The sequence below is a fragment of the Colossoma macropomum genome, unplaced genomic scaffold (genome assembly GCF_904425465.1).
Source record: "Colossoma macropomum unplaced genomic scaffold, Colossoma_macropomum, whole genome shotgun sequence".
Taxonomy (NCBI): Eukaryota; Metazoa; Chordata; class Actinopteri; order Characiformes; family Serrasalmidae; genus Colossoma; species Colossoma macropomum.
In genome coordinates this window covers 12,103,785-12,122,352 of record NW_023494799.1, presented here as the reverse complement: position 1 = coordinate 12,122,352, position 18,568 = coordinate 12,103,785, and the positions used below count along the sequence as shown (strand labels likewise).

At 41.1% G+C, this 18,568-nt stretch overlaps 1 protein-coding gene across 1 annotated transcript in view; it reads left to right on the top strand.

Annotated features, from left to right (window-relative positions):
- The window catches only part of grin3bb (glutamate receptor, ionotropic, N-methyl-D-aspartate 3Bb), a 104,221-nt gene that overhangs the window by 59,067 nt on the left and 26,586 nt on the right, over positions 1 to 18,568 (top strand). Inside the window, exons 2-3 of the mRNA XM_036587329.1 lie at positions 7,238 to 7,866; positions 16,842 to 17,934. Of these exons, the coding sequence (XP_036443222.1) occupies positions 7,238 to 7,866; positions 16,842 to 17,934 (1,722 nt within the window). The remainder of the gene's footprint in view (positions 1 to 7,237; positions 7,867 to 16,841; positions 17,935 to 18,568) is intronic.

Here is an 18,568-nt window from a genome sequence, read left to right as displayed (position 1 = left end):
CCAGCAAGTTTTCAACTTTAGCTGGACAAGAATAAAACTTGCCTCAAGGTGTTTCTTTAAGTTAGAAGTCTCTGGATGCAGAAAGCAGCTTTTTTCCTGGCAAGCAGTGGTTGCTCTGCACAACAATACTGCAATCTCCTTTGTCCTCTATGAATGTGAAATGATTCCTGAATCTCCAGGACAGAAACACATTCCTGCCCTGGCTGTCCTGTGTGGACCGGTAGGCTACACTGCAATACTACTACCCTCTAGTACTACTAGCTAAATAAGAAGCCTGTAGTAAATAAAACAACTCAGCTAGTAGGAGTTAAAAAAAAGGATGATTTGAGCAACCAACAACGTCGTGCAGCCGTGTCAATGATTCCCTGCTGAAAATTTGCGGTGATGTAAGAAGAGCTTCATAAAGCATCTCTTATAAGGCAGAAAAAGTCATGAGGATGTAAGAATTCGCATCATTACCCGCATGCAAAGGAAATACATTTCCATATGTTTTACAAAATGTGTCAAGTTTGTAATATATTTACATGTGTTCACATGTATGTAAATATTAAAAATGAACACTGGTACATATATTTAATCTACATATGTGCATATATTTCAATATTTCCCTATTTAAGCGCATATATTATCACATATTTTAATAATCATAATAACACATGTAAATGTAAAACATGAAGGGTTTTGTTGCAAAATTGTTCCATTAACATCAGCTGTGAATCTTTTCCAAAACTCATTATATACCAAATTGTTAGAAATATATGTATAGCATTTATAGTATTTTTTTTAAAGCATCACAAATATTGCACATACATGTTTTTGATATGAGTAAGTACATTTACATATATTTTTCTTCCATATGGATAGAAAAACTTTTTTTTTTGTAACTACCAGAACAATCCCTGTAACCCTCCTATAGGTACAGCCCTTATCTAAAAAAATGGACAACACATTGCACAGCTAAAAACAGTAGAGTAACAGCCACTGAAGCCTGAATTTTGTCTGTATTTGTATTCATTTTTTACAGATAACAGTACGTCACAGTGTCAGAAACCACATCGGCAAGTCTGTTTGAGAATACTCAATGAGGCTTGAGGCAAGTGTGTGATGATTTGTCAAAACTGAACAAGCAAGTGATTTTTGATTTTTTGGCTAAATCATTGCTCTAGCTGGTGGAGTGTACTTCATTTGGAATACAAATACTTCTGCTCTAGTGTATCTGTTTATGCTTTCCTCCAGCAAACTTGCTGCAGCGAGTGTTTGTTTCTGATAATGATGGTGATGACGACGAGACTCAAACCTCTGGTGGATCTGCAGGACAGCTGCAGTAAATAAGAGCTGATTGATTCGGAAGCGCGCTAATTCAGCTGGACGTTGTCACACAACATACACCGGCCGAGTCACTTGCAGCCGCTTGTGCCGTGCTTTGGCTGGTAACAGATGGCTTGTGCAGTGTTGATGGTTGAATCATGTGGATTACATGGGCATGTGTGGGTGATAATAGATTACTGATAATTTCACAAAATCTGCGTTCTGTAATTGTAACTAGGAGCAACTAGGAGAATAGAACAGTGTCAGTTGTCGGCATCATGCCCATATTATGAACTCTGGGTCTGAGCTGGGTTTCTTTGTGACAGAAATGATTGGCGTTTTGGAAAATTGCCACTGTCGCATCCTGTGGTAAACAAGAAATGTTCCAAAGCCAGTACACTGTACTGTACGGGACTTTTTCCTCTGAATGTCATCGGATCCTTTGAATAACAAGGTTGTTAAGGAGCCAAAATATGACTCTTGCTACATGCAAGCTAACATTGCTGAACGCTGAATTGGGAGAAGGGTCTGCCGGCCAGTCTAACACCTAAGCTCTCTTACTATGAAGCCATGTGTAGAATGTGTCTTGTCCTTGTCCTGCTGAAACAAGCAGGGATGTCCCTGAGAAAGACTCATCTATATGGCAGAATACATTCCTCCAAAATGCATATGTACCCCACAGCATTATGGTGCCTTCATAGATGTGCAGTTTACCAATGGCATTAGCACTAACACAGCCCCTTACCATGACAGACAGGCTTTTGAACTTTGTGTTGGTAACAATTGGGATAGCCATTTTCCTCTTTGGCCTGGAGAACACAACATGCATAATTTTCCAAAACAATCTAAAAAGTTGGACTCATCAGACCACAGCATGTTTCCACTGTGTGTTGGTCCACCTCACATTAGCCTTAGCCCAGAGAAGTCGGCAGCGTTTCTATTGATGATACATCTTCCACTTCGTGTAGTTCAGTTTTAACTTGTATTTGTTGGTTTAGCAACAAACTGTGTGTACTCACAAGCATTTCGCAAAGTATTCACAAGCCCATGTGGTTATATTCATTATGGAAGCATGTTGGTGCAGTGCCGTCTGAGGGATAGAAGGACATGGACTTTCAGTTTGGTTTTCGGCTTTGCCCTTTACGCACAGAAAACTCTCCAAATTCTTCTGATAGTTTAGTTTGCCTAGTTTAACTGCTGAGTTTCTTGGGCACGAGTCAGTGTAACATAAACATGTGCTGGTAACATAAATTAAAAGAAAGAAAGACATTTTTAATGGTAGTTGGTCTAAGTTGAAACTGAGGCCGAGACAAGTCAGAGTACACATACTACCAAGTCCAAGACAAGACCGAGACAACAAAAAATGCATTGTGTCCGAGGTCAAGTACTTCACCTACATTAAAGTAAGATACATTTTATAAAAGTTATTGTATTTGCTAAAATTGATTTTCATATGATGTCTTACAATAAATAATATTACAGAAATATATTAAGATTAGTCAGCTAACTAGTTAGCTTTTCTTAACTTAGCTGCTGACAGTTAGCTTGACAAATAAATCAGTTAAAACAGGACTGTAACGTTACAGCACTCACGTTTGTGACTAAAAATATTTTGTAAAGATAAATATTAATGCACTTGAAAACATGCCATTCTTTTTGATGTTTCATTAAAGTTTACTAAAAGTTGTTGAATAAAAGACGATAAGTCTATAATTCATTTGCTTGTGCTAGTTCTAGTGTTAGCTTTGGCATTAGCTCATTTGAAGGAGTCATTCGTCACTAAAACCTCATCATTAGACATGAAAACCTACTGCTGTAATGTTGAGTGACTAAAAGATTTCCCAGTCTGCTCTTAACTGAAAAAATATTTCAAATGTGCCCCTCTGTTGCTTCAAAAGTTTCCTTTGTACTACTGAACATTTTAGCCTGTCAAGTTAGCACAAGTGTTATGGATGCTGCCAGATAGCCTGAACTGAAAGTTTGACAGATGAAGCAACAGTAAACTAGGAAAGTGAGACTTTCTCAGAGCAGTCAATAACGTGCTCTCCTTCTTAAAAGGTTAAAGGAATATTTACTTGAAAAAGCTAGTGTTGCTAACAATGAATGAAAAAGAACTGCCAACAATTAGCATGATGCAAATGACACCATGCTAATTGATGTCTACCAGCAAACACTATAGACTGGTCACTAGTTGAAACATGAATGGGAAACGCTTGAAACCCTCTGAGCAGCGTCTGTTTATGGATAAAATCCCACCGTTCAGTAAAATGAGCTAGTTAGCTTGCTGATTGCGAAAGATCCCTGTAGTTGTGGAGTTGTAGTTGTTTTTGGGTGTTACTGAGCCAAATGCTACAAACTTACGAGGGTTTTTTTCAGTGATTTCAAATACATTTTTAAACTGCCAGTTTGACCTTCAGTTTAAAGTATTTTGGTGTCTTCCCATTCAAAGAGATAGGAGCCTGGTCTTCTATCGCTGGAAATGACTTCTGTAAAGATGGCCGCAAAGTGTACAGACTTTCCTATTTCCCCTTGTTTTCAAGTGTCACCCTAACCCCTTGGAACTGAGTTACAGGGGGTAGTGGTTGAAATCTTGCCCTACGAAATGGGACAAACCTCAGCTTCATTAACAGGCTACCAGCGGTGCGCTATAGGTGACCCAGCCCGTCTTCATGGATAGCAGAGAAGGGAAACGTTCAGCAACCTCACTGCTGGGTTTAGTTACATTTTGGGCATTATATGCTTTCAAAGAGGGGTTTAAGACAATTATTTGTTATCACCCACCGCTAATTCTTTGGTGATACAAAGCTGAAGTCAGCTTTTCACCACTTTCTTGTTCGAATTTTCCCGTTCCACCTTAAATGGTGCGGCAGTTGCGTTCTGCTGCTTCAGGCGTCAGTCCTGCTGAACTTAAGTTAGCTAGCTAGCTACCGAGACATTAGCATGCTATTAGCAATTTTTTTATGCTTGTTATCAAGAAAACGACCATAATACATTGAAACAACATTAAACTAAGATAATACAATGGTTATTGTCATTTTTAACGGAGGAAATACTTACATTTGTGGGTTTCTTTGGTCGCTCGCAGCCATCTTGCCGGTTTTTCTTTTTTTTTATCGTAACATTCTGTTTGGAGTGTCTCTGAAAAACCTCTGTTTGGAGGGCCATGTAACCCTAACACTTCGCCCTACCCCTCTATCTCAACAAAAATTGGGACACCCTACCCTGGATGTGAACACGCAAAACACAGGCCTAAGGGCTAAGTGGTAGGGGCAAGGGGTGAAATGGGATTGGGCCTTTGTGTCAGCCGTTCACTGTCAGCCGTGTTAGCATGCTTGGTGGGGCTATTCCTGTAAAAATGTTCTCAGACTTGTATTCACTATCTAAAACACCTTTTTGCGTGTATGTTCATTGCTTCTAAGCACTAAAGAAAGGTTCGTTTGCTGGCACAGAGAGAAGGTACTCGCACTCAAAGTCCTCAGTTACCCCCAAAGACTTGGATCTGCGTACGCAGTATGAATGTGTGCTTTATTTTTTTTTCTGTCACTGCACTCATGCCAGTATGTATTCCCAAAACACAACATCTGCCCTCTGAGCGCCGGTGAAAAGCTCTTTTAAGCTACTCTCATGGGCATCGTCCAGGCCTTGATATCCAAAATCTGGACACGAATATCAAGTTTGGATAAATATGATTGGAATGTTTTCCACCATCCATCTGTTGGAGAGATATCAAAGACTCTGAGCCTGGGCTTTATTGAGACGTTCACGTCCCAGCAGCACTCGTTGAGCAGCTAAAGTCAGATAGGGGTTACACATGGCTGGGAAAATCCAGTGAGACAGACCATGAATAGCAATCCCTTCTACAATCACTACAGCCTGGTCTGCGGTGACCCACCAAATTAACTTGTCAGGCAGGTTGCTGAATACACCAGCCTTTTTGAATCAGATTGCAAGTAGTAATGGTACACGTCCCTTTGAAACAGATGGTTTATTGCAACACTTTGCAACTTGAGTGCACCTGGCAGATTCAGTGAAAAGGAGGATATATGCATAGAAGAGCTTTATTTAAGTATGAAATAAGTATGAAATTTGGTGAAACAGCTGTAAGCAAAGCTTGCATTCAGATTCAAATCAAACTTGCTGAAATTTGCTGCTAAATTTCAGTTCAGGTGATGAATTTATGTTTGAATTTCACAACTCTTTGAAATTGAGAACTGTTTCATGAAACAGAATTAATCATAATTTATTGAAAGTCAAGGTTTCATATACTGTACAACTGTATTGTTTTCCATATTTATGCAGCATGTTTTTTTATCATGCAGGACAAACACACATTGCTGCATGTGTAAGGTATACATAGAGGTTCTACAGTGATTGATGATGGTGTCAGAACTACTACTACACAGTTTCCTGACCCAGGTTCTCAATCTGAAGGGGGGCACACATTCCCCCAGTGTTGAACTGAAGCAATTTTCATTGCCCCAATACAAGGCTTAAATACACATTTTGAGTCCTACAAAAAACAAAGACCTCTGAAGTTTGTGTCATCATACTATAGTCGACATCATGCCCATATTAGGAACTCCAGGTCTGGAGCTGGATTTCTCTATTACAGAAATCAATGGCATTTTGGAAAATCGATGCTGTCACGTCCCGTGGTACTACAATGATCCAAAGTCGAGATATTTTGTCTTTGCCTTCATTTTCCCTCTAAACGTCGCCAGATCCTCTTGTTGGCAGTGTAATGTTTCAGTCAGCTGGTGTTGGTATATTATAGTGATGTAGTTTAATAGTAGACTTACCTTTATGCAACTTCATTTCTGTGAGCAGGAGTGTTAGATTGTTTGTAACAAGCTGGTTGCATTATTCGTTGTTTAACTGATTAACAACTTCGCAATTCAGAGGATCCATAGACACTCAGGAAAAAAATGAACACGGGACAAATCCTATTGTCTTTGGTGCATTTTATTGTACCACAGGACACAGGGCTGGTCTAATGCTACAAAGTTGAGAGTGTATAATTGTCTAAACTGTCTTCGTCTGCTGTAACAGTTAACTACATTAACATTTCCTTTCATTGGAACAAAGTAGCCTAGTCCAAACCCTGAAACATAGCCCCAGATTATTATCCCTCCTCCACCAAACTTTACTGTTACTCTGAATTCTGGTGGGTGTGCATTCTCCTGGCGTCCACCAAACCCAGATTTATCCATCAGACTGTCAGATAATAGATAAGAGTCCATTGGAAGTGTGCTTTAAACCAGTCTTGCCAATGCTTGGCATGTGCATATTGACTTAGGCTCGTTTGCAGCTGCTAAGCCATGGAAACCCATTTCATGAAACCCCTGATGGACAGTTAGTGCTGATTTTGGTTCTGGAACTCTGTAGCAAGTGATGCAACAGTAGATAGGATATTTTAAGCGATTTTTACAGCACCTGGTGGTCTCGCTCTGTGACTTTGTGTGGTCTGCTGCTTCGTGGCTGAGCTACGAAACTCCTACATGCTCTATTTCACAGTTATAGCACTTATAGTTGACTGGGGCAGATCTATCAGGGTAGAAATTTCACAAACTGATCTGTGGCAAAGGTGGGATCCTATAAGGGGACAGTGCCATGTTTAAAAGTATGACTCATTCTACAGTCAGTGTTTGTCTATGGAAACTGCATGGCTATGTGCTTGATTTTATACACTTATTAGCAATGGGTGTGGCCAAAACACCAGAAATCAATAATTAGAAGGAATGGCTATATAGCGTGCATCTGTGCCTGTGACCACCTGAATACGTCTTGTATTTACGATTTGGTGACATAACCTTTTGGCTTTACAAGTTGATTTTGAACCATTGAATTTACAGTTAGCATGTATGCAAGCACTGTCCGATGTTCATGACACCCCCATCGTAAATTAACAGTTGTGCCTTTGCCTTCACAGAACCGATTCCACTTGCAGATGACAATGCGGATCCCGCCATCGGGGCTGGCTGAGCTGCTGCTGGCCGTACTGCAGCGGAGCGGCTGGGAGGAGGGCATGGCTGTGCTCTGCCAGGGCTGGGAGGAAGCTGGTCTTCTGGAGCTCCTGGAGTTGCACAGTCATACGGGAAGTGGCAGCTCTCGGTGGCACTTGCGGGCCACCCTCAACCTCTCCCGCAGCACACCTGACAACGTGGACGTGTCGGAGTTCCTTGCAGAGCACTTCAGCCAGGACCAGCCTCCCCCGGCCTCGGTGCTGCTCTTTGGGGATGACCCGCAGTGTGCCTCCTCTGTCCTCCGCAGCGCCCACGACCTGGGCCTCACTTTGCCTACCGTGCACTGGATTATGGGATACCCCTTAAGCCCGGATGCCCTGCACTCCATTGGCCTGCCGCTGGGGCTGTTGGCCTATGGTGAAGTGGACCGCAAGCCCCTGGACTACTATATTGGCGATGCTCTGCAGCTGGTCAGCCGAGCTGTTGCCGCAGCCACGATTGTTCGGCCGGATCTGGCCCTCATCCAGAACATGGTCAACTGTTTTGACAAACCAAACAAACATGAACTTCCTTCATCCGGGCAGTACATTTCCAGGTAAACACCTTTGTTCTTCATCAAGTGATCTGCCTAGCTGAGATCAAGTATTGTTACTAGAAGATATTCTGCCCATCTGCATGTTCACTTAGTTCCTGAAACTGAGATGTAAACAAAGTCATTCAGCATGGTTTGATGTTAAATGGTTAGTTGTAAAGGAATTTACAGATTGAAATTTCTTCACGATGGATAGAAACCAGGGCTTGCAGTGTCTATAATGCAAATGTAATATTGATAATGACTAAATAGTGTTTCAATTTCAGGTATATTTTGCCTTATAATACCCTGCATGTACCTCTCCACCATGAAAGTATTTTTTTAAGTATGTTTTAGGCCAAAACCTTACCTCAAAACTATCATTAGACAATATTTGTAATTTTGTGTAACAACTTTCATGTAGCTTTTAAAGACGTCTGACGTCTGGTTCCTATCACCACTACTGTGAACAATTCTGACTCTAAGAAGGGAGTATTTTACATAAAACCATTCTGAATGACTTTATTTACATCTTATTATTAATTATGCAGAAATTTTGAAAAATGAGAGGAAATCCCTGCTGACAGGCCCAGATCATCAAGTTATCGGCCCTTGGGCACAAAGATTTGGTGGGCCCCTACCTGGATACCTTTTTTGGGTCATCAGTGAATTGTTTATGATATCACAGCAGGTTCCCCAAGGCATATGCAAGAACACAATGCAAGCACACTAACTGCAGTGTAGGCACATCACCACTATAAGTCCTTTTTTTTTTGAGACAAAACAAAAGCAGTATTACGCACACATTAATGAGAACACAGGTTAACATAAACCCAACTAGTGCAAAGTTTTCTTATAAAGTGTGTGTCTCATCTTCGTAAGCAACACATTATCCTAAAGAATGCAACAATTGTACATGAAGATGGAAAAAAGCAAACTTAAAAACCAAACTGTCATGAATCCTAGCTAAAGCATACTGCCACGACGGATGTGGATCGTTTTTTCCATTTATATCTTACCTCTGATGACAGTTCACAGATCACTGCTGACAAGAAACATGCAACTTTCGTCTTTAACATGGATGACTGACAGTTCAGATTTGGCCTTGGAAAGGGGCCTCCTCTACCCTGTCAACATATCAGGTCTCATTTTTACAGATCACCCCAACACATCCTTTGAATTTCTGGAGCTTTAAACTCAAAGTACATCCAAAAGCAACTGATGTTAGCTCGTTGCTAAAAAACTGAAAGTTTGACTGGGGTAATGGTGGTTGCTAAGCAGTGATTGGAGGAGAAAATGAAGCAGACGTTTAGACATGGAGAGAGTCAGGATTATGATCGGCCTTAACACAATGACAAATTCGTTAGTTTTTTCTCTGCGCCACAAGTAAAGTTGAGTCAGAACAGCTGGTTAGATTTTCTCATAATTGCTCGCAGGAGCCACCTAGTGGCTTGGGCCCCTGGGCAATCACCCATAAAACCCATTGGATGATCTGAGCCTGCCCTTTAAACCAACTTTGAAGTCAGGCTGGTAGCTTTATAACTTTCAAACACAAATTGGCTAATTATTTGGGTCCACAGAATGAGATCATAAAGTTTACACTGTGACACTGTGATGAACTGATCTGCTTGAATTTACAGTTACTGTTAGTTCCCAGTTCTCATGCAAACCTCATTAACCCCAAAAAGAACACTATTGAAAGAAAGGATAATCACTTTTGAAAAAAAACACATAATGTCTCATATTAGAAAAAAGGGGTCTGAAAGTAAGTCATCTGTATATCCAGTGAGTTGGCTGTTGTTTTAGAAAACGAGCAAAACCACTGGCATTTAGCCTGGAAGACAAATGAGATTTGCAAAACAACCACTGATTAACATTGTAGCACTGAGGGAATTCAAAGTAAATGGCCTGGTGAGATTTGAGCTTCTGTTTGTTTAAGACTTACCTTTTAATACCTCAGTACTGTTTTTTAATGCATCAATGTTGTACTGTCATTGAAGTGGGTATAATGTATACAGTACTGTGCAAAAATCAGAGACCATAATAAAAGTAACTATTTTTTTCAGTTTCAGGAAAAAAGAACAGAAAATTAAACAGAAGCCTCAACTAATTTTCAACTGCATTTACCGCAGCTTCCATTCTTTTGAGGAAACTTGCTTTCAGTTTTTCAAAGAAATCTGCAGGGATATTTTTCTGCACCTTCAAAGTTCAGTCTTAGAAGTTGGTTGCATTTTCTGCTTCTCACCATCCAGGTGAACACAAGTACATTCAGTGATGTTGAGGTCTGGACTCTGGAGTGGTCAGTCCACTTCTTTTTTGTCGTACTGTTTTTCGTAACACTTTCTTGACAGCTACCTATCTTTTCAGACCTGTAGCGTTGAGTTGTCTTCTCACAGTGGAAGTAGAGACAGAAACACCTGTGTATTTTTCAGATCTGACACTGGGAAGAACTTGATTTTCTTACCCTCTGTCTCTCAGAGATGAAAGCTTTATCTGATGCTGACAGTTTTCGACATCTATCATCCAGAAAAAATGGTATTGCTCAAATGTTGCTCTTTGATGGCTCAGGAGACTTAATGGTGATTCTCCCAACATGAGAAAAAATAAAAGAAAAAAAAGAGAAAAAAAAATATGAGATACATCTGACCCAGAGAAAATTAGTTATAAAAAAATAGTTGTAAAGACGAGACAGGTCACTGTTTAAATTATAAAAGAGAAAGCGTGTAATGATCAACATGGCGTCTGTTTGCGGAAAAAGTCTCACCCTTCAGTAAAAGAGCCAGTCATCTTGGTGATTACGCTGTGAGTGATGAAAGCTCCACCATGTTCAAGGCAGATGATGACTCAGAGTGGGTGTTGCTATGTGTTCAGAAGACCTGTCCAATTGACCAAAAGATTGCAGGGAATTGCCTTCTTTTAAGACCCACCCCCCATGAAAAAGTGACAACAGACAGAAGCAAAAGAAAGATTTCAGAAGCAAAGAAGCGATTTAAGAAGCAAAAATGTATCAGCAAAATCAGCAAATAGAAAAATATTAAAGATAAATATGTAAATATAAAATCAATGTATATCAGAATGAATGAAAATGAACAGTAATCTTTTGAAGTTTAATTTAACTCTCATTTATATTTGGTACATAATCTGGTCATTTTGATTGTTAACATTTTACTTGTGGAGATTTTATTATTTTATGTGAAACTTTTGGCTCAAAATGAACTCCATAATATTGAGACCTTGCAATTGTAGATAAAGATGTGCGCTATTATCTCAAATCTGAGCACAACGTGTGACTTTATTGCAATCTCTTCTAAAACTTAAGAGGAGATGTGAGATTACTGAACTTTTTGTCAGGAGAAATATCTGAGCAGCAGGAGAGACTTAAGCAAAAGTCACCTTTATTTTAATGACAGAGAGGTACATGCAGGGCGTTGTAAGGAATTACATATTATCAATATTACATATATATTTTTTACATTTCATAGCGTAATACAGTGCCTAAATAGATGTACCATTCAAGTTTTAAGATAATTGACCAATGTTAAGCCTGTCAATGCTTGCTGAAAGCTGATTGGCTGATGGCGGCCACAATTTCCACTTATCAGGTCATGCCTAAAAACCTTGTATAAGTTAGCTCAAAGACTCATTACAGTTAGACAGTGTGCTAATGATTTACAACTGTTTTTGTAACCAATGCTCTGATCCAGAAGGATTGATTGGCATGTGGCTGCCATCTTACTTACAGATTTCATTACTTTTTTGATAATTATTGGGGTTTGGGCTCTTGTGAATAATTTGTTACCAGTTCCATGAGGACTGAATGAAAAACCCAGAACAAGTTTGCAACAAGGTTTTATGTTTTTTTTTTTTTTTATGTCTGTATGCCTCTCAGTGTAGGAGTTGTGAGCCAAATTGTAAAACACCATGCTGTAGCGCCCCCTTCAGGCCAAACTGGCTCATCTTATGTGCCTAAGTAATGGGAGGGACTACAGTCTGTTGACCAAGTTTCATGTCTGTAGGCCTTACAGTTTGGTCTGCATGATTCATTTTAGGGCAGGAATATAATTTATGCAAATCTGGGCAAAAACAATGGGGATCTTGCGCCTTGCGGTGCTTGGACCCCTAAATAGAGCTACAAGGTTTCATACTGACAGTGACAATATTACACATAACGTTGGTTTCACCTGTGTAGACTGTATGTGTACGTGTTACCCTTGCTTTATGTTCATGCATTAGCTAGGCTATTAGAAGGTACATTAAGGTCACAAACAGGGCTGCTCTCTTTATTCTGGGTGAAACTGCTAGTCTGGCTAACAGGCACTCAGCTGGAATGCAAACATGTTTTGGAGCTTTAAGCTGTATTCATGAGTTTCACTCGGCTGCCTTCCCATGAGGTAGGGATCACTCTTATCAAAAGAGCCCACAGCAGCACACCATGCCACACCACTGCTGTGTGTGTGGATCAGCATGGCACAGCGTTTCACTCTCTCTTTCTAACTCTCCATGCAAACACAAGTAAGAGCGCTCTGTGGCACATCCGCGCCGAGAGCAGCCTGCTGCACAGCACAATTGGATAAAGCCAAATCTACCGACCAGACCCAAACCAAGCTGCACAGTGCCGGACAATTGTGGGAGGCAAAGCTGCAGCACGAGGCCTACAGATCAATAGCCCTGAGTAGTGGTTGGACCAATTGCACTGTCATAAAAGGACTCGTTTTCTGATTCGATCGCCCTCCGGAACAGATTAGTTTTATGGTGCAGACAGCTTCACCGAATGATAATAGCATTCTTCTCTACACACATGACATTTAAATGCGTCCTGTTGTCGACCTTTGTCATTTGGAAACATTTCTTCTAAATCGATTTTGAAGGATGCACAATAACTACTTCATGTCTTTATAGTGTGTGAACTGCGCAGTCAGTATTTCACTTCATAACAGTATTGCTTAGGGCCATTGTGATTACTCGACTAAACTCAGTTATTTGATTTAAAAATCATTTTTTAATTTTACCTTCTCAATGTATGGCTCAGCTATGGTTAGTTAACAGTGTACATTAGAATACTGGGTAACACTTTATTTTTAAGGTCTTCTTAACAATCCCAGTGAATTGAACCATATCATTGGTAAACAAGCTCATAAATATGGTATAAAAGTGTTTATATAATGTGTTAATAAGGTCTTATGTCAATTAGTTCTTAGTTGTTGGCTAATTTATAAGTTAAGTGTCAAGTAATTACAATCCTTCAGTTGCAAGCATACTTGAAATATCTTTTAGAAATGTTAATGAAGGAAAATAAACATTTAATAATTAAAAAAAATCTGAATTCACAATAGCCACGTTTACATGCAGCCTAATAATCCGTCGATAATCCCACTAATAGCTCAATCGGAATAGAATACGTCCATGCATACACTTCAATCAGAATAGCCTAGTCCGATTGAGGCCATTCAGAATACAGTTTCTATCCGATTGAACGAGGTGGGTAATCCTGTAAATAATCCATTAAATAGAAGAACAACAGCCATGTAAATGCCTGTATCCAGTTACATTCCCAATCGGAACGTGTGAGTACGTTCTGCGCGTATGCGCTTGCGTCACAGCAAAAGCAGCTCTGGCAAAACTGGCTCTGGCAAAAGTTTATAACATTCATCATGGCGGGAGCAGAAACTGGTCTGCAGAAAAGGCGAAGTTTATGCTCTGATCTTTAAAAGACGGCGGTGGGACGGGCGTCCAGGTTATGTGTCTGAGAACACGACGTCTTCCTCTCAGCCTTCTTTAATAAGTACATGTGAGGCACATTTTTCTGAGTCTGACATATTTTTAAAGTAATTAAAAACACAAGTCACCAACTGAAAACTCATCTCACTCTGACTGGACCTCATGTGATGTTCGCTGTCATGGTAACCTTTACTCTAAGTGGTACTCCATGCATGAGCATCATTTTCCATCAGGTTACTTGTAGTGCGCATGTAAACGAAGATTTTCCATCAGATTGTTTAATAGAGTGACCATAAACACCTCAGTCTTAATCTGTAATCGGAATGTGTTCAATCTGTTTGGCAAAAATCTTTGCATGTAAACTGAATGATCAAAAATGGCAGGAAATGCTAGTAAATGGTCACATTTTGATTGGAAAGCCATCCGTATGATCTGTGTGATGGTTCAAGGAGGAGCTTACGTATGTCTGGCAGGAATATGCCAAGGCGGAACGTTTAAAGTGATCACTTTGTGCCCGACCACCATGGTGTCAGCATCACTCCTCTGTGTGAGCAGACCTTTGTTTACTGCCAGCTTGAGTGGTTTAGAGCAGCAGCGTACACTAGGCTTATGTTACATGGTTCTTAGCTGGTATCGGATGTTGGTACTGGTGCATTTTTATGAATACGAGTTTGAGTAAGTGAGCGCGGTATTGGGTCGATATCTAATACCAGTATTCATATCGATGCATCTTAAATTATTGTGATAAACAAGGCCGCAGTATGCTTTTCTGATCATATCTTCGTTATCATCAGAACACTGACCAATGGCATGTTTCATTACAAAGTGAACATAATTAGTCACAAACTCTATAGCTTTTGGTAATATGTGTAGTAGATTTTGTTCCAACTCATCAAACCTCAGGAAAACTAAGTATCATGATGCATATTGTGTGAAAATGTCTTCAGGTATTGTGATATTTTTGTCATACCTCCCACCCCTAGTTCAAATCATATAGGTAGATTACTTGATTACTCATACAGTTGATACCAACAACTCTGGTGTTGCTAGAAAACAGCCAGTGGGGAATTAGCATGCACTTCCTCAGTCTAGTGCTGAACACCCTGGAGAGAAATGGAAGATGGTAGGTTTTAAGTAATTACAACCTGCCATCTTTACAAGGAAGAAGCACAGTCCCATAGTGTCACTCAGCACCGTGTTCACTGTAAGAGCCTGCCGGCATGTGGGGCAATCCACTGTGGCTGACAGGTAAAATTAATGACAAAAAGGTTTCAGGCCAAATTGTATCTTCTGTTTTTTTTTTCTTTTTCCTTTAACTTTTTATGAAGCAGTTCAGCACTGGATACACGCCATGTCTTTTATTAATGGCTGAAGACGTTCATTTCCAAGCTTATGTCAGAGCCCAGTCTGGCTCGTAGGCGCATTGCCTCCCCTTAAGTGACCTGATCTCCTGCCTGTAGCTTCAGCCCAGCCAGTCAAACGGCCCTAATTTATTGAAGGAGATGGAGTTTCACTACCGAATATACTGCCCTGTGAAAGCAACTTCTAAAAGTTTACAGTGTGAGAGGAGCCAGATTGTGTCAGTCATCCAGATCCCGATCCCTCTCTCAGGCCTTCCCTTTCTTCGGCTGCAATATTTATTGTCCGCCAGGCTGCTGGTGTGGATAAGACAGGCTTAACTATGAGGCCAATCCCGTTAGTGACACCAGTTATCTACCTTCCTCGAAGCAGAGGAGAATTATGAACACACCTGACCCCGAGCTCTTTGTCTTTATTCACATGACAAGTCAGGAGGCACCGAAATGTCTGTGGCTGAAAGAATAAGGGCGTGCAGACTAGGATTGGGCGGGAGGGGGGCGTTTTAAGTGTTGTAAGTGAGGTAAAATCATTTTAATGCTTTTTTTGCCATCTCATCTTGCATTCTTTCAAATTAGCCTACATGGTCACCGTGCATGATTTTCAAGGCATCATTTAATAGATGTCAAACCATCTAGCTTTTATCAACAGTGCTGCTAACTAGGAGAGAGAAGCTGGTTAGCATTAGCTTAGCTACCATGGTACCAGCGCTGCTCACCACAGAACATGTTCAGTTCTGGCTAACTAAAGCACTGACACAATGATTCAAATCTGAGGTAGTAAAGTCACACAACTGCCATTAAAGGTACAAGAACGCGAAATTAAACCTTTTCTGTGGTGTTTGGATCTAAGTGAGCAAAAGTCAGTAACTGGTGTTGGAGTGACAAAGCCAAAATCAAATCTGTTCTGTGGTGTTTGTGAATGTAGCGTTTTGGTTAAGCTGTCAAGAGCTTAGTTAGCAGACCAGACATGCCACACACCACAGCGCAGGCTTGGTTCCAGGTGATGCTAAAATGACACCTGTTTAGAGGATATCTAATAATGCAAGGTCGAGTGGACTGAAATCAAACGTGTTCTGTGGTGTTTAGCTCTAAACCTGTTTCTGTTTCTGTCAGTGCCATTGGTAACACCAATTAGTGAGCTCCCCTAAAATATATATAGGTGGAATGTGTTTACTTGGCCTTTCAGACAGAATAGAAATATGATACAACAAAATTTTTAAAATGCTGAAATAATTTTGCAGCACATGTTTAAAAGAAGCAGGTCGCATATTTAGGGGGCAGGTTAATTTACAACTATGTTAGGGCAACCATACGTCCTCTTTTTCTCAGACATGTCCTCTTTTTGGGACCTAAAAATGCATTCGGCCTGGATATCTAAATAGTTAAAATGTCTGGGATTCAGCTTTTGCTTGCTATAGCCGCCTGTTCGTTATGTGTGTTTTTGCGTGGCTTTGACCTTTCTCTTTAGGTCCAGCCTTCTCATACGGCCCCATCGGTTGGTCATGTACACATCCTTTACACAGACATTGTGATACTGCGTCTCAGTCATTATTCTCAGCACCACAGCTACAAGAGACAGAGCTCCTTGTCAACAGTAGCATGTGGCGCCTGAACAGTTTAAAAATGTACAAATGCGACCATAAATTCACAGATGAATTTATTCAGACCATTTAATCTGTTTTGAAGGTGATATTTATTCAATTACTTTGTTCATTCAGAATTCACCTTTGCAATTTGTTGATGTTTATATTCTTACAGCACACTCTTTATTGATTATTGTAACAGTTAATTATTATTGATTCTCAGTTTGAAAATCCATTTGAATCAGCACCGTCAAATGAATTTTTATAGCGCTAATGAAAAAATTATGTTTATCAGAGTTTTGTCTCTACGTGGCCTGATCTTCTGTTCTCTCACCCTCAGGTTCCTCTCTAACACGTCCTTTACAGGGCTGACCGGTGCGGTCAGTGTGCAGCGCAACATATCGCGGGTGCTCACCTCACAGCGTGTCCACGTGTGGAGTCTGCGTCGGGACGCTGTGGGCCAGCCCACCTGGGTGACTGTGGGCAGCTGGGAGGGCGGACAGCTGGACGTAGAGGAGCAGGGGCTGTGGCAGGGCTCATCCCGGCGTCATCGAGCCGAGGGCCAAAGAGGCCGTGAGGGCACCCGCTGGAGGCCTGGCTTCCCCGTGTCAGGCAGCCGTGTGCGTGTGGTCACCCTGGTGGAGCACCCATTTGTCTTCACCCGAGAGGTGGACGAGGATGGAAATTGTCCAGCTGGGCAGTACTGCCTGGACGGAGGGACCAATAACTCTGAGACTCTGGACCGGTTCTTTATGAGCCGAGCACAGGGAAACAACACTTTCCTCCCGCTGGATTACAGCAAGTGCTGCTATGGCTACTGCATCGACCTGCTGGAGAAGCTGGCCGAGGACTTGGACTTTGAGTTCGATCTCTACATTGTGGGGGACGGCAAATATGGGGCGTGGAAGGGTGGGCGCTGGACAGGGCTGGTAGGAGACCTGTTGAATGGCGTGGCCGACATGGCTGTCACCAGCTTCAGCATCAACTCAGCACGCAGCAAAGTGATGGACTTCACCAGCCCTTTCTTTTCCACCAGCTTGGGCATACTGGTGCGCAGCAAGGACACAGCGGCCCCCATCGGGGCCTTCATGTGGCCGCTGCACTGGTCCATGTGGGTGGGGATCTTTGTGGCACTTCACATCACTGCGCTCTTCCTCACCCTCTACGAGTGGAAGAGCCCCTTCGGCATGACGCCGCATGGACGCAACCGCATGAAGGTCTTCTCTTACTCTTCAGCCCTCAACCTGTGCTACGCCATCCTCTTCGGCCGCACCGTCTCCAGCAAGACGCCCAAGTGCTGGACTGGCCGCTTCCTTATGAACCTGTGGGCAATCTTTTGCTTACTTGTTTTGTCCAGTTACACGGCCAATCTGGCTGCAGTCATGGTCGGAGAGAAGACTTTTGAAGAAGTTTCAGGCATACATGATGCCAAAGTGAGATCATTATTTGGCACATTTATTCAGAATAACTTTAGTCGTACTTCATGGTTTATTCCAGGTTCGCTAGGAGCAAATAGGGTCAAAGCGACAGTATATGTTGGCATACTTAAAGCAACAACTCAGTAAAAAGTCAAATGATCCCAAATATAGGCAATTAGCCGAGACACCTTTGGTGACCTGTGCCTGGTTGTTTACTGGCACTACTAGGCTAATGTAACTAACAGATAAAGGAAGAGGAAAATGAGGGATCAAGTCCCCCTTTAGAACAATGCCTGTTTCCTGTAAAGCTAAATCTGTACATGAGGTTAGCATGTACAGGATGATGTTGTATATGCCTGTGCACAGTTAGAGGAAATAACTGTGGTAATTTTGTTTTTATGGCACAAAAAAGAAAGCACCCCTGGTGAATTGGATCAACTTGTTTTACAGAATGTATAATTTACATATCATGTAATTTTTAGTCTTTGCATTTGTCAGAGATTGTTATTAATCAAAGTGTAGCACAAAAAATATTAGGTTTTAAACTGAAATCAAGGACTCTATCAATTATTAATGATTAATGTCTCAATGATTCCACTTAATTTTAATAAGCTATTACAAAAGACAATAACAAAGCATTTAAAATGTA